The sequence below is a fragment of the Coregonus clupeaformis genome, chromosome 27 (genome assembly GCF_020615455.1).
Source record: "Coregonus clupeaformis isolate EN_2021a chromosome 27, ASM2061545v1, whole genome shotgun sequence".
Lineage (NCBI taxonomy): Eukaryota > Metazoa > Chordata > Actinopteri > Salmoniformes > Salmonidae > Coregonus > Coregonus clupeaformis.
Window position 1 is genome coordinate 37,712,483 of NC_059218.1, and position 15,860 is coordinate 37,728,342.

At 44.0% G+C, this 15,860-nt stretch overlaps 1 protein-coding gene across 2 annotated transcripts; it reads left to right on the forward strand.

Moving 5' to 3' along the window:
• The first annotated feature begins 3,204 nt into the window (after positions 1-3,204).
• On the forward strand, positions 3,205-15,605 carry LOC121541235. Of its 2 annotated transcripts, XM_041850213.1 has the most exons (8): positions 3,205-3,572; positions 6,023-6,334; positions 6,673-6,939; positions 7,266-7,601; positions 7,765-7,899; positions 14,739-14,801; positions 15,113-15,200; positions 15,464-15,605. In XM_041850213.1, the coding sequence occupies exons 1-7, from the start codon at positions 3,494-3,496 to the stop codon at positions 15,181-15,183; spliced, it is 1,263 nt and encodes a 420-aa protein (XP_041706147.1). In that variant the 5' UTR covers positions 3,205-3,493; the 3' UTR covers positions 15,184-15,200; positions 15,464-15,605. The 2 variants fall into 2 exon arrangements, with proteins under 2 accessions (XP_041706147.1, XP_041706146.1); XM_041850212.2 differs by lacking the exon at positions 15,464-15,605 and having other exon boundaries at positions 15,113-15,268.
• Positions 15,606-15,860: the final 255 nt, after the last annotated feature.

A 15,860-nucleotide genomic window follows, 5' to 3' on the forward strand; every position in this document is an offset into this window, starting at 1 on the left:
ATTTGCAGAACTGGTCAAAATAACAAAATATATGTAGCGTTGTCAGACCTCGAATAATGCAAAGAAAATAAGTTCATGTTAATTTTTAAACAACACAATACTAATGTTTTAACTTAGGAAGAGTTCAGAAATCCATATTTGGTGGAATAACCCTGATTTTCAATCACAGCTTTCATGCGTCTTGGCATGCTCTCCACCAGTCTTTCACATTGATGTTGGGTGACTTTATGCCACTCCTGGCGCAAAAATCCAAGCAGCTCGGCTTTGTTTGATGGCTTGTGACCATCCATCTTCCTCTTGATCACATTCCAGTCCTCCATCCACACCTTGATTGACCTGGCTGTGTGGCATGGCGCATTGTCCTGCTGGAAAAACCAACCCTCAGAGTTGGGGAACAATGTCAGAGCAAAAGGAAGCAAGTTTTCTTCCAGGACAACCTTGTACGTGGCTTGATTCATGCGTCCTTCACAAAGACAAATCTGCCCAATTCCAGCCTTGCTGAAGCACCCCCAGATCATCACCGATCCTCCACCAAATTTCACAGTGGGTGCGAGACACGGTGGCTTGTAGGCCTCTCCAGGTCTCCGTCTAACCATTAGATGACCAGGTGTTGGGCAAAGCTGAAAATTGGACTCATCAGAGAAGATGACCTTACTCCAGTCCTCTACGGTCCAATCCTTATGGTCTTTTGCAAACCTCAGCCTGGCTCTTCTTTGCTTCTCATTGATGAAGGGCTTTTTTCTAGCTTTGCACGACTTCAGCCCTGCCCCTAGGAGCCTGTTTCGAACCGTCTCGCTGCACTTCACCCCAGCTGCCGTTTGCCATTCTTTTTGTAGGTCACTTGATGTCATCCTACGGTTGTTGAGTGACATTCGAATGAGTTGGCGGTCATCCCGGTCAGTAGAGAGTTGTTTTCGCCCTCTGCCGGTCTGTAGCTTTGTTGTCCCCAATGTCTGCTGCTTGACCTTCTTATGAACCGCCGTCTTTGAAATTTTAAGGGTGGAAGCAACCTGACGCTCACTGTATCCCTCTGCCAGTAAAGCCAGAATTGAACCCTTCTTTTCCTCACTCAGAACTTTCCTTTTCAACTCTTTTGGCATGGTCAATAGTTATTTTTTAATTAATATTACTTTTTAGGTACTATTAGCACTGTTTTTGCCATCCAGCTGGTCCTATTGCAAGAGGATAGTGATGACCACAGCAGTGTTTTTTATACTTTTCCTCGTTAAATAAGATTTGGTTCATGTGATCACCTAATCAGTACCTAATTCAGTAGAATGAGGTGTGCCTGTGTTGGAATTCAACAGACACTGGAATGGAATGGCTGTCATACATGTAGATATACTGATTTAAGACAAATCTGCAGTGGTCTCTTAATTTTTTCCACAGCTGTATATCTTAATGTAAATAATATATGTTTTGCACTTTGCGTTATGTGGTGTGATTTCACATGGATGAATTTACAATTTGGGAGAGGGGTTAGATGCCAGCATCCTTTTTTACATGGTAAACAATGGCCAGACACACACTTACTCTCAGGCACAGTTTTATGGCACACGTTGTACGGTTGATTGGTCTGTGAACTCAGTTTCTGTGGCCTGGCTTAATGGAGTAATGCAGGGGTCGGCAACAGGCAATATAGGAAGCGCCTATTAAGTGCCCAAAATAATTTTTTGGGGCACCCTAAAGTTTTTACTTTTTGGTCTAAAAAGACTCTAAATTCAACCGGAATTCTGCTAAAATGAGTTTAACTTAGGAAATCTGTTCCCAAGTATTCCCACAAATAAAAAAAGAGACATATATATATGATAGTTTCTCAATGTAATCAAGGTATGAAATTATTGTAATTTTCAAATATAATATATTTAATTGTGGTCAATTTGCAGTGTACAAATTATTATAATTATGATCTGGCCGCCCAACCATCGGCTCCTAGCCTGTGGCTGAATCTAGTTGCCTAGCCCTGGAGTAATGTAATGAACTCAATTACTGTGGCCTGGCTTAATGGAGTAATGTGTAATGAAGCAGACAGCAGGAGGTTGGCCTGGGTGGTGTGCAGGGTAATGGAACAACTGCTTGAATAGTTGCACAAAGTGTATAGGCACATTCTCAAATACACACACACGCACACACACGCACACACGCACACACACGCACACACAAGCATGTGCTCACACACACACACACACACACACACACATACACACACACACACACACACACACACACACACACATGCAAACACACACATTGTTTTTTTGGTTTAACAAGCTTCCATTCCCCCTGTCATGAGAGGATTTATGGCTGATTTAAGATTAAATGATCAACCCTGTGACTTTATTTGGCACTTAATAGGCACTTACTTTAGTTTTTTTAAGATGGAAAAAACATGTTTTTTATTAAGTTGAACATGTTACTAAGTTACACTTCTCAAAAGGCACCGAATTGGTGGAATGTCCCAGCTGCCTTTCACATAACTACAAGATGCAAGAAAATATACTGTTTCAGTGGAAACTACAATATAAAAAGGAGAACTGTATGCAGTTATTACTCAGAAGAGAGATAAGGTTAAATAATGTGAGAAGTAGGAAATATGATGACATACAGAGAGACAGGGAAAGATATCAATCAGATGACAAGAGTTTCTATGAGACACTGAGTATGAGAGTGGAGAAGGGGTGGGGAGGTTTGACACTGAGTGTGAGGGCTGGAGAAGGGGTGGGGAGGTTTGACACTGAGTGTGAGGGGTGGAGAAGGGGTGGGGAGGTTTGACACTGAGTGTGAGGGGTGGGGAGGTTTGACACGGAGAGTGAGGGGTGGAGAAGGGGTGGGGGAGGTTTGACACTGAGTGTGAGGGCTGGAGAAGGGGTGGGGAGGTTTGACACTGAGTGTGAGTGGTGGAGAAGGAGTGGGGAGGTTTGACACTGAGTGTGAGGGCTGGAGAAGGGGTGGGGAGGTTTGACACTGAGTGTGAGTGGTGGAGAAGGAGTGGGGAGGTTTGACACTGAGTGTGAGGGCTGGAGAAGGGGTGGGGAGGTTTGACAGGCAGGTAAAAGGGAAAGAGGCGTTGCCAAGATAACACGTTACACAACCTAACCAATAATTCCACCGTGCCTCGATGTCTCTGTAGAGGGGTATGTATTTCAGACCAACCTGTCTGCCCTGCTGCTCCCTCCTTCTCTCTCTCTTCCTCTCACACTCCCTCGCTTCTCACTGTGAGAGGAGCTGGTTGCTCTGACAGGGAAACAGCTTCTCTCCTCTGACACAAGTGGTTCCTCTGACAGCGATATGAACAGCTTCTCTCCTCTGACACAAGTGGTTCCAGGTGGGATTCAGACTCATTAGCTCTCATTTGGGTTTACAAAGATATATATTCCATCTGGATCCTTTAAACTGGCAGCAAAAGCTTTCGATCCATAACATCCTTGAGGCTGAAATATATTGGAATCAGGACGTGAGTCAACAACAACCGTACGTGTGACTTTGTGAATGAATGAGAATGGTAAAGGCACTTGTTCAAGCTTGCTTGAGGTTGCTGTGGATTCTCACCTTGGCAGAGTGTAAGATCCCAGGTAAGGATAAGATCTCTCTCGACTCTTTGAAAGGTAGTAGTGCATGAATTATCAGGATAGGGTCAAGGGTCAAGGCAGGGCATGGGATGTCTTTAATGTGACTATGCTGACCCACTGAGTGAGGAAACAAATAATTTGACTACTGTATGCCTTTGAAAACTTACATCTCATCTAATCTTAAGATACATCTCTTTTTATTTGTTCATGGAACGGGTGCCTTTTGCATTTTGTGTCCCTTTCACTGCACAAGACATCGTATTTCCTCTTGGAAAAACTAGACAGGCGTCTGAAAAATAACTAACTGTTTTAACATGTGGTTGGACTGTCTCCTTGCCATCCTAAAGGAGAAGGGTTTTCAACAAGACAAATCCAGTGTAACGCAATGGTTTAGAGATGATGGTTTGGCCAGGAGTTTTGTGAATATAAACAACCATTCCTATACAACATAAGTTACATATTGTCACTGTAGTGTCCCTGTAACTTGCCTTTGAAGTCTCTGAGGATTTATGAGGTGAAAACATCCTTCAAGTCAATGCTGAGCCTCCCTTGCTGTGCATGTGGAAATATGTGGTCCAGATGTGTTCTCTCTGAGGAATCCAGTGGCCCACGGCGTCTGTGATGGCTGGCCCTCAACACGGCTCTGTTCGTTCTGACTGGAAGACTACAGAGACCGGATCCTACTGTCCTGTCCAGTGTTTAGACTGGCCAGACCTCACTGGGACCCAGGTCAACTGTCTCTCCTGCACAGGAGGCTGCTGAGGGGAGAACGGCTTATAATAATGGCCGGAACGAAGCAAATGAAATGGCAACAAACACCTGGAAACCATGTGTTTGATGTATTTGTTACCATTCCACTAATTCCGCTCCAGTCATTGCCACAAGCCCATTCCTCCCAATTAAGGTGCCACCAACCTCCTGTGCTCTCCTGGTTGGGCACTGAGGAGAGGCTCACAGTCTCACTGGGACGTCTCTGACTTTTCACACGTTTGCACACATGTCATGCACCAGGGCCGTGCAGACCTTAAAAATATATATATTTAAAAACCCAAATACCTTATATTCTTAATTCTCTACTAGCCTAGGCTACTGCTCACAGAGAGGGCAAATATATGGGCTATCGGCTGATCATAGTGAATGTATGCAAAGGCAGCCTCCCGAGTGGCGCAGTGGTCTAAGACACTGCATCGCAGTGCTAGCTGTGCCACTAGAGATCCTGGTTCGAAACCAGGCTCTGGCAAGCAGCAGCATCATCCAGGGTAGGGGAGGGAATGGCCGGCAGGGATGTAGCTCAGTTGGTAGACCATGGTGTTTGCAATGCCAGGGTTGTGGGTTCGATTCCCACGGGGGGTATGAAAAATAATGTAGGCACTAACTGTAAGTCGCTCTGGATAAGAGTGTCTGCTAAATGACTAAAATGTAGTTGATGTAAACCCGATAGCTAGCTAACTGTTTGATATGCTGTTGTAACAATTGAACTACTCTTTACCTGGGATTGGAGTTTGTTCTGCTGCTAACATCTGCTCTGACCGTGAGAGACGACATACAACTCAAAAAGTAGCCAGTGTGCCACTACTCACACTACCGCCTGTAGCTTCTGCTCGGGCGGGGATGGGGAATTTCCCAAAAATATTTAATTAGCTAGTTTGATTGGCAAGTCTTTACAGAACAGGAGAGAAAATAGACTTAAAGTACAATCAAAATGTAGTAATAAAAAAATGCTACCAATCTGAAAAGGCCCTTTTCTCATAGGAGGGTAAAAGTGCAGGTGCTTAGGTACCCCTAGAGCCCTATCTCTGCACGTGCCTGTCCTGCACTATATTTGACTCTGAGTTGGTGCCCTGTCTATGACGGACTTCACTGACGCTATCATTGTTATTTGACAGTAAAAAGCCCATACATTCCCCTGTGAACATGGATGTCAATTTACCCATTCACAGTGCAACATATTGTTGTGTAACCACATTTTGTGCACAACAAATGACTGAAAAAGCCACATGTTGAGAATAGGCTGTGTGATTACCAGTTTCAAGGGTATTATCTAATACTTATCCAGTCAAACCCTGCATTTAACTCAACAATTGTAATGTGTGGCCTATCATGTTTGGCTTTAGGAATGCCACCATAACCATATGGTGCTGGACCTCACTCTGGAGTGTGTGGGGGTTAAAATGGTGGGGTTGGGTAAGACAAAATGTAGGAAATGCGTCAGAATCGTGGACAAACGTAACCTATAGCAAGATGGAAAGAAGGGGAGAAAGGTTCACTGACGTGTCCAATGCAGGACACGTCATATGAGTTATATTGACATGGAAAGAACGTACTTCACGTTCTTTCTAAAGTGTGTAGGTTGAAAGAGACTGAGAAAAATATAGGAATGGAGAGCATATTCTTTCATTCCTCCTTAAAAGGTGACATTTCCCCACACCGTCATCTCTCTACTTCTACCCTAGATGCCCACGTGACATGCCTGTTCTCTGAAGACTGTGTGCTGCCCTGCAATTTCAAACCCAGTGGGAATGAAATCATCCGCTGGTATCTCCAGGAAGGGCTCCTCCTCAGCCAAACCCAGCAGGGTGGAGACCAGCCGGACCAGCCTCCCCAGGACCACCGTACCAGGACGTACCTGCTCCAGGACCAGCTCTCCCGGGGCAATGCCTCGCTCCACCTCAGCCATTGTGGCATCAAGGACCGGGGCCGCTACAGGTGTCTGGTCAACAGCACTCTGGGACAACAGGAGTCCTTTGTCATCATGAAAGTGGAGGGTTAGTAGTCTCGCTGGAGCTAGTATCGAGGCTAGTGTATGTTGCTGAGTATCCACTTCACATATCAAATGCCTTTACCGTAGCTCGTGGTGAAATGCCCTTTGTGTCATGAAGGTTAAAAGACGTGAATCAACCAGCTGAATCTGTATTTGAGCTGTTAGACCTAGAGCCAAATGGCTAAACTGATATCAAGCCAAGAGTAGAGTATTTGCTCTTGTTATGGTTTTGTGACCTTGCTGTACAATGTTTGAAGGGTTTTTGCTCTCAAATTCAGTTTGTAGTGAAACCACTCAAGGTTGTTACTCTCTAATCCTGGCTATCTATTATTGTTATTTCAGCTAGCATCAAGATGGTTACTATGGAGAAGAGTACGAACAGAGAGATTCAGTGCCTGTCCAAGGACATCTTCCCCGCTCCCCGTGTGCAGTGGTCCACTCTGCCCCCAAAAGTCAACCTGAGACCCATCACGCATATGAGATCCAACACTGAGGGCCTCTACTCCGTTCAGAGCACGCTGAGAATGTTTGAAAATACCCTCACCTACATCTGCACCGTTAACTCAACATATGGATCACAGTCATGGAAGAGCTCAATGCAAGAAAGAGGTACGTCATAACCAGCATTGACTCTCTCTCTCTCATTTTGCAGATGCATAGCCTATAGTTGAGTAATTCTCATAAAAACAGTAACAAACCACTGTGAGTGACTGTTGTGATGACTAAGTGCAGAGCCAGAGACAAACCCACACAGAGAAATTGACTCATTTATATGTGGGAGCTCTCAACACCCAGTCAGACTTTTTTGATTTAATTCAGTGTCACACACTGCCCTCTAGAGTTTAAGAGAGTGACTACAGCAGTAAGGCCCCAAAAGGACAGTAATATTTAGACATATTCATGGTTCACGGTCCATAAAAGTATTTAATCAACAGCGTTGATTGGAGAGGCGGGGCAAGAACTGTCCATACCCTGCATCGATCGACAGAACCTCCAGAACTTCTCCCTCAACTGGACCTTCAGCAGAACCAATGAACCCACAGTCATCCTCAGCTACAACAGCAGAACCAGACGGATCTCCAACCTCTGGGAGGGCCGGGCTGGACTGAAGCCGGACCAGGTTTTGATGGGAGACGGATCCCTCCTTCTTCACAACCCAGAGAGTCAGGAACACACAGGAACCTACACCTGTACATTCACAGGCATCCAGAGTAGACACATGGTCCAAACCCAGGTCAACATCAGGTCAAGATCCCAGTTACCAGTGACAGGTACATAAACATTAAACCTTCATCTTAAATATCTATACTGTACTATTTTTTTCATGGTATATAGTATGAGCTTATTATACACACAAGGTTATTGATGATAAGTGTTCACATAATTTCATAATCCTGCATTTTTCACACATGTTTACCTTGTCCAAATGTCTAGAAAAGATGCCAAAGACTACAGACCAGGTTGAGCGTACAGGGGAAAGTCACTTCCACATGTTGATGATTGTTGTAGTAGTTGCAGTGGTGGTTGCAGCAGTAATAACAGCACTACTACTGTATAAAAAACTAAGAGGTAAGTGTAGCCTTTCCTGCAGTCAAATGACCAAATCGCCCTCTAGTGGTCTCATGGGTGGAATGTTAATAATATCTTTCATAATTTCATAATTAATCAACATTATTTCAAAAAACCTGCTGAAAATTCAGTGTTTTTATGTTATATTTCAGTCTTCTGTGATGTATATAAAGTGCAATATTGGGATGCAAACTTATATCTGACATGGTACAGGTGTCTTCTTTTTTCAAAGTAGATTTGTTTAAGACTACCAAGAAATACAGTGTGACCCTGATTTAGCCCACTGGGGTAAAAGGATAAAGACAGAACTAGGGTTGCAAAAGGAGGGTATATTACTAGAAACTTTCGAAGTTTACCAGTAAATTACCAGATTCTTGGTATCTTTCAAGGATTTTATGTAATCTATCTAATTTAAATTTAATGTAAAATTAAAAAAATAGTTAAGGCGAGGCACCACAGGCTGAAATTACATTTTTGTATCTACTTCTCAATTTTGGGATTTAATATTAGCAGTTTCAAAAAGTAAAAAAAAAAGTAAAAAAAAAAAAACATGATGTAAATGTGTATTTTATTTTGTTTATCATACTACCGTCATCAAACTTTTATGAATTTTAACCACATTCAAATAGAAATAACTCCATAATTTCATACACCATTTAAAAGCCCATTTCATAGAGAACGTTACAAACTGGACTATATGTAGTACCTTACTTTGAAGAGATCGTGATTGGGTCTAAATAGGCATTTGGCGATTGGTAGGCTAAATTCAGTGTACTTGTCTTTAACTGCCATTTCCTGAAAGTCAGACTCTTCCCACATGCCAACAAATTTTTCTCAGACTTCAAATGTTTTGTGGTTATCTTTATACAGTATATATTCCCCAGACGTGTATAGGGGGAATTGTTGATGTTGTCAAATTTTTATTCAAGATAATATTTTCTTTGGAAATATACGCAAAAATGCAGTTTATGTACATATCTTTAGTATTTTACGGATAGAAAGATTATAAGGATATACAATAGGGAGAACAAGTATTTGATACACTGCCGATTTTGCAGGTTTTCCTACTTACAAAGCATGTAGAGGTCTGTAATTTTTATCATAGGTACAATTCAACTGTGAGAGACGGAATCTAAAACAAAAATCCAGGAAATCACATTGTATGATTTTTAAGTAATTAATTTGCATTTTATTGCATGACATAAGTATTTGATCACCTACCAACCAGTAAGAATTCCGGCTCTCACAGACCTGTTAGTTTTTATTTAAGAAGCCCTCCTGTTCTCCACTCATTACCTGTATTAACTGCACCTGTTTGAACTTGTTACCTGTATAAAATACACCTGTCCACACACTCAATCAAACAGACTCCAACCTCTCCACAATGGCCAAGACCAGAGAGCTGTGTAAGGACATCAGGGATCAAATTGTAGACCTGCACAAGGCTGGGATGGGCTACAGGACAATAGGCAAGCAGCTTGGTGAGAAGGCAACAACTGTTGGCGCAATTATTAGAAAATGAAAGAAGTTCAAGATGACGGTCAATCACCCTCGGTCTGGGGCTCCATGCAAGATCTCACCTCGTGGGGCATCAATGATCATGAGGAAGGTGAGGGATCAGCCCAGAACTACACGGCAGGACCTGGTCAATGACCTGAAGAGAGCTGGGACCACAGTCTCAAAGAAAACCATTAGTAACACACTATGCCGTCATGGATTAAAATCCTGCAGCGCACGCAAGGTCCCCCTGCTCAAGCCAGCGCATGTCCAGGCCCGTCTGAAGTTTGCCAATGACCATCTGGATGATCCAGAGGAGGAATGGGAGAAGGTCCTGTGGTCTGATGAGACAAAAATAGAGCTTTTTGGTCTAAACTCCACTCGCCGTGTTTGGAGGAAGAAGAAGGATGAGTACAACCCCAAGAACACCATCCCAACCGTGAAGCATGGAGGTGGAAACATCACTCTTTGGGGATGCTTTTCTGCAAAGGGGACAGGACGACTGCACCATATTGAGGGGAGGATGGATGGGGCCATGTATCGCGAGATCTTGGCCAACAACCTCCTTCCCTCAGTAAGAGCATTGAAGATGGGTCGTGGCTGGGTCTTCCAGCAGGACAACGACCCGAAACACACAGCCAGGGCAACTAAGGAGTGGCTCCGTAAGAAGCATCTCAAGGTCCCGGAGTGGCCTAGCCAGTCTCCAGACCTGAACCCAATAGAAAATCTTTGGAGGGAGCTGAAAGTCCTTATTGCCCAGCGACGGATCACGGATCAGTCGTCCTGGTCCCTTTGCAGAAAAACAGCCCCAAAGCATGATGTTTCCACCCCCATGCTTCACAGTAGGTATGGTGTTCTTTGGATGCAACTCAGCATTCTTTGTCCTCCAAACACGACAAGTTGAGTTTTTACCAAAAGGTTCTATTTTGGTTTCATCTGACCATATGACATTCTCCCAATCCTCTTCTGGATCATCCAAATGCACTCTAGCAAACTTCAGACGGGCCTGGACATGTACTGTCTTAAGCAGGGGGACACGTCTGGCACTGCAGGATTTGAGTCCCTGGCGGCGTAGTGTGTTACTGATGGTAGGCTTTGTTACTTTGGTCCCAGCTCTCTGCAGGTCATTCACTAGGTCCCCCCGTGTGGTTCTGTGATTTTTGCTCACCGTTCTTGTGATCATTTTGACCCCACGGGGTGAGATCTTGCGTGGAGCCCCAGATCGAGGGAGATTATCAGTGGTCTTGTATGTCTTCCATTTCCTAATAATTGCTCCCACAGTTGATTACTTCAAACCAAGCTGCTTACCTATTGCAGATTCAGTCTTCCCAGCCTGGTGCAGGTCTACAATTTTGGTCTTGGCCATAGTGGAGTTTGGAGTGTGACTGTTTGAGGTTGTGGACAGGTGTCTTTTATACTGATAACAAGTTCAAACAGGTGCCATTAATACAGGTAACGAGTGGAGGACAGAGGAGCCTCTTAAAGAAGAAGTTACAGGTCTGTGAGAGCCAGAAATCTTGCTTGTTTGTAGGTGACCAAATACTTATTTTCCACCATAATTTGCAAATAAATTCATTAAAAATCCTACAATGTGATTTTCTGGATTTTTTTTTCTCAATTTGTCTGTCATAGTTGACGTGTACCTATGATGAAAATTACAGGCCTCTCTCATCTTTTTAAGTAGGAGAACTTGCACAATTGGTGGCTGACTAAATACTTTTTCCCCCACTGTATACAGGCCAAATAAGTACCTTATTTAATGTGCAGGGGTACTGGAGTGGTTGAGGTGGGTTTATACATAAAAAAGTGACTGGTAGTAGGATATACAGTACCAGTCAAAAGTTTGGACACACCTACTCATTCAAGGGTTTTTCTAAATTTTTACTATTTTCTACATTGTAGAATAATAGCGAAGAAATCAAAACTATGAAATAACACATATGGAATCATGTAGTAACCAAAAAAAAACATATCTTATATTTGAGATTCTTCAAATAGCCTTGATGACAGCTTTGCACACTATTGGCATTCTCTCAAACAGCTTCACCTGGAATGCTTTTCCAACAGTCTTGAAAGAGTTCCCACATATGCTGAGCACTTGTTGGCTGCTTTTCCTTCACTCTGCTGTCCGACTCATCCCAAACCATCTCAATTGGGTTGAGGTCGGGGGATTGTGGAGGCCAGGTCATCTGATGCAGCACTCCATCACTCTCCTTCTTGGTCAAATATCCCTTACACAGCCTGGAGGTGTGTTGGGGTCATTGTCGTGTTGAAAAACAAATTATAGTCTCACTAAGCCCAAACCAGATGGGATGGTGTATCGCTGCAGAATGCACCCCCACACCATAACACCTCCTCCTCCATGCTTTACGGTGGGAACTACACATGCAGAGATAATCCATTCACCCACACCGCGTCTTACAAAGACATGGCGGTTGGAACCAAAAATCTCAAATTTGGACTCCAGACCAAAGGACACATTGCCACCGGTCTAATGTCTATTGCTCGTGTTTCTTGGCCCAATCAGGTCTCTTCTTATTATTGGTGTCCTTTAGTGGTGGTTTCTTTGCAGCAATTCGACCATGAAGGCCTGATTCACACGGTCCCCTCTGAACAGATGATGTTGAGATGTGTCTGTGACTTGATGTCAATGGGGCTGATGTGGATGCGGTGTCGGAGTCAGGCGCAGGACACAGAAGCTCAGTCAAACAGACTTTACTAGTCAAATATACAATACAAAAATAAACGGGCCTCAAACACTGGAGGCGAGCGATTACGCAAGCAGTGCGTAAAACACGAACTAAATGAGTACAAAACTCTGACATCAACGGACAGGCGGACAACAACACACAAACTCACATACACAAAGCAGAAAACTTATAGGACACATAATTAGACACAAACGGACACAGGTGCAACAGACAGACCAAACCAAACAAACATCGAAACATCCAACGGTGGTAGCTAGTACTCCGGGGACGACGAACGCCGAAGCCTGCCCGAGCAAGGAGGAGGAGCAGCCTCGGCAGAATCCGTGACACTTGAACTCTATGAAGCATTTATTTGGGCTGCAATTTCTGATGCTGGTAACTCTAATGAACTTATCCTCTGCAGCAGAGGTAACTCTGGGTCTTCCATTCCTGTGGCGGTCCTCATGAGAGCCAGCGCTTGATGGTTTTTGCGACTGCACTTGAAGAAACTTTCAAAGTTCTTGAAATGTTCCGTATTGACTGACCTTCATGTCTTAAAGTAATGATGGACTGTCGTTTCTCTTTGCTTATTTGAGCTGTTCTGGCCATAATATGGACTTGGTCTTTTACCAAATAGGGCTATCTTCTGTATACCCCCCAACCTTGTCACAACACAACTGATTGGCTCAAATGCATTAAGAAGGAAAGAAATTCCACAAATTAACTTTTAAGAAGGCACATCTGTTAATTGAAATGCATTCCAGGTGACTACCTCATGAAGCTGGTTGAGAGAATGCCAAGAGTGTGCAAACCTGTCATCAAGGCAAATGGTGGCTATTTGAAGAATCTCAAATATAAAATATATTTTGATTTGTTAAACACTTTTTTGGTTACTACATGATTCCATATGTGTTATTTCATAGTTTTGATGTCTTCACTATTATTCTACAATGTAAAAAATAGTACCAAATTAAGAAAAACCCTTGAATGAGTAGGTGTATCCAAACTTTTGACTGGTAGTGTACATGTAAACAGGGCTGAAAAGTGACTGGTAGCAGGAATATATAAATATGTATGGTAATACTGTATACTAGTGGTAATATATCCATGTAGAAAGGAGTAATAGTGACCAGTAGCAGGATAAATAGATCAATACTAATGGTAATGGCAATCAATAATCAATGAACAGCAGCGTAATAGTCATAACAAGTCTAATCAATAATAATTTTAGCATCAGCGTAGGTTATGTCTCAGTGGGTAGAGACCTGTGGATGGACATAGAGTCAGTGTGGATAGTCTGTGGGAGAGAGAGAGCAGTAGTTGTTAGCCATTTTACAGTCTTATGGCCAGGGGGTAGAAGCTGTTTAGGAGTCTGTTTGTCTGAGCCTTGATGCAGCGGTACCACCTGCTGGACGGGAACATGGAGAACAGTCTATGTCTCGGATGGCTGAAGTCTTTGGCAATTTTTTGGGCCTTTCTCAGACACCTCCTGGCATGTACATCCTGGATGGCTGGGAGCTCACCCCCCAGTGATGCGCTGGGCTGTCCACACCACCCTCTGGATGGCTGGGAGCTCACCCCCCAGTGATGCGCTGGGCTGTCCACACCACCCTCTGGATGGCTGGGAGCTCACCCCCCAGTGATGCGCTGGGCTGTCCACACCACCCTCTGCATGGCTGGGAGCTCCCCCCAGTGATCCGCTGGGCCGTCCACACCACCCTCTGCATGGCTGGGAGCTCCCCCCAGTGATACGCTGGGCCGTCCACACCACCCTCTGCATGGCTGGGAGCTCCCCCCAGTGATCCGCTGGGCTGTCCACACCACCCTCTGGATGGCTGGGAGCTCACCCCCCAGTGATGCGCTGGGCTGTCCACACCACCCTCTGGATGGCTGGGAGCTCACCCCCCAGTGATGCGCTGGGCTGTCCACACCACCCTCTGGATGGCTGGGAGCTCACCCCCCAGTGATGCGCTGGGCTGTCCACACCACCCTCTGGATGGCTGGGAGCTCACCCCCCAGTGATGCGCTGGGCTGTCCACACCACCCTCTGGATGGCTGGGAGCTCACCCCCAGTGATGCGCTGGGCTGTCCACACCACCCTCTGGATGGCTGGGAGCTCACCCCCCAGTGATGCGCTGGGCTGTCCACACCACCCTCTGTATGGCTGGGAGCTCACCCCCCAGTGATGCACTGGGCTGTCCACACCACCCTCTGGATGGCCTTCCGGTCGCCGGCCATGATATTTCATGTAATGAGATATCACCTAATTTGCATATTTTATACTATATTTCAGAAAAGTTATAGTTCAAAAAGTATAATATTGGTGTGTATATTCAACTGGTAAAAGTTAGTTGGGATATGATTAAGAAAAATCAAATGTTAGATAGGGTGTGGTGCCTTAAATAAATGATAGAATGACAAACATTATTTTAAATATATATCCAGAGCGACACAGTTAGTGTATTAATTTTAAGGTAGCTAGGTGAGACAACCACATATCTATCACAGTCATAGTAAGTAACATTTTCCTCAATAAAGTGCTAGTAAGAGAAGACAAGTGCTAGGATGAATCACTTCTGAGCACCATGCATTCTGTACTCATACTGACAATGAACGAAGTGATGCCTCATATCATATATTTTTACTCCTTAGCCAACCAACGGCAGGCTGGTGGGACCACTGTGGAGGACACAGAGATGGAGCCAATGGAAACTAGTAAGTATTCTTTAGCAATTGTCAGGACTCATCATTATATGGCCTTTGTGCTTTTGTCCTATTATAATCTCATCAATTTATCTGACTTTTACCATGTAACCTTCAGCCCAGATACCGTTAGCGTTTACAGCATTCATAAAACTCCCACTCTTCTATCACTCTTGAATGAATTTAGCTACTAACATTCTTATTTATTCAAGTTTGGTTGAAGTACACTGGTTAGAAATACTGCAGTCTTTAGAGTTATTACTTTATTGGATAATATCTACTGCCCTGCTTCACTGATTGGCCTCTCCATCTCTCCCTCACAGTTAAAACAGCCGATGATTCACCAATGGATAACTGCCAGCTGACAGAAGACCACAGCAATAGCCATAATTAGCTCTGACTGACAAGCAGGTTAGTGCTATCTGGGATCCTTGGGAGTTGGGACGTCCTTACCCTAAACCCTAACCTTAACCCTCTACCCTTACCCTAACCTTAATCCTAACCATAACCATTACCTAACCCTAACCTTAACCCCTACCTTAACCATTTTAAATGTCAACTTCAATGGGGGGGTGTGGACGTCCCAAGGATTCCCAATAGCAAGGACACTGACAAGACTTTCTAGATGGGTCATACTGTTCCTAATCACAGACCTCAACTTGACTTCTATTTAGAAAATATGCCAAAGGACCACAACCCACAATATATGGCTCAAGGGGGAACATTCTACCACATAGGGATGCATTCCAGGGATTTAATTGGAGAGTGCTGTTCTACAATGGAGCACATCTGTGTTCTAGACAACTGAATAACTGTACAGTCTTTATAATTTACATTAAAGTTGTGAATACAGTGTACATTGTAGGAGTCATATGTGTCTGAACAGTTGTCAACTCTGAGATGCCTTATACCATTCTAAGGTATCTAATTACAGTACTGGGACAGAAATAGACACTGCTATGCTGTATGTAATGGAGCGTGACATTTTCGTCCTGAACTTGAGCTTCCATTTTTAAAACGCTTACGCTGCTACGGTATGTTATGTGTGAAATGTAATGTGTGATGGAACTA

Bases quoted from the DNA above. Each gene is read 5' to 3' on its own strand.
- LOC121541235 (XM_041850213.1), top strand. From the start codon at position 3,494: ATGAGAATGGTAAAGGCACTTGTTCAAGCTTGCTTGAGGTTGCTGTGG. The intron at 7,602-7,764 runs GTACATAAACAT...CCAAATGTCTAG, and splicing joins ATCCCAGTTACCAGTGACAG to AAAAGATGCCAAAGACTACA. The intron at 14,802-15,112 runs GTAAGTATTCTT...TCTCCCTCACAG, and splicing joins GATGGAGCCAATGGAAACTA to TTAAAACAGCCGATGATTCA.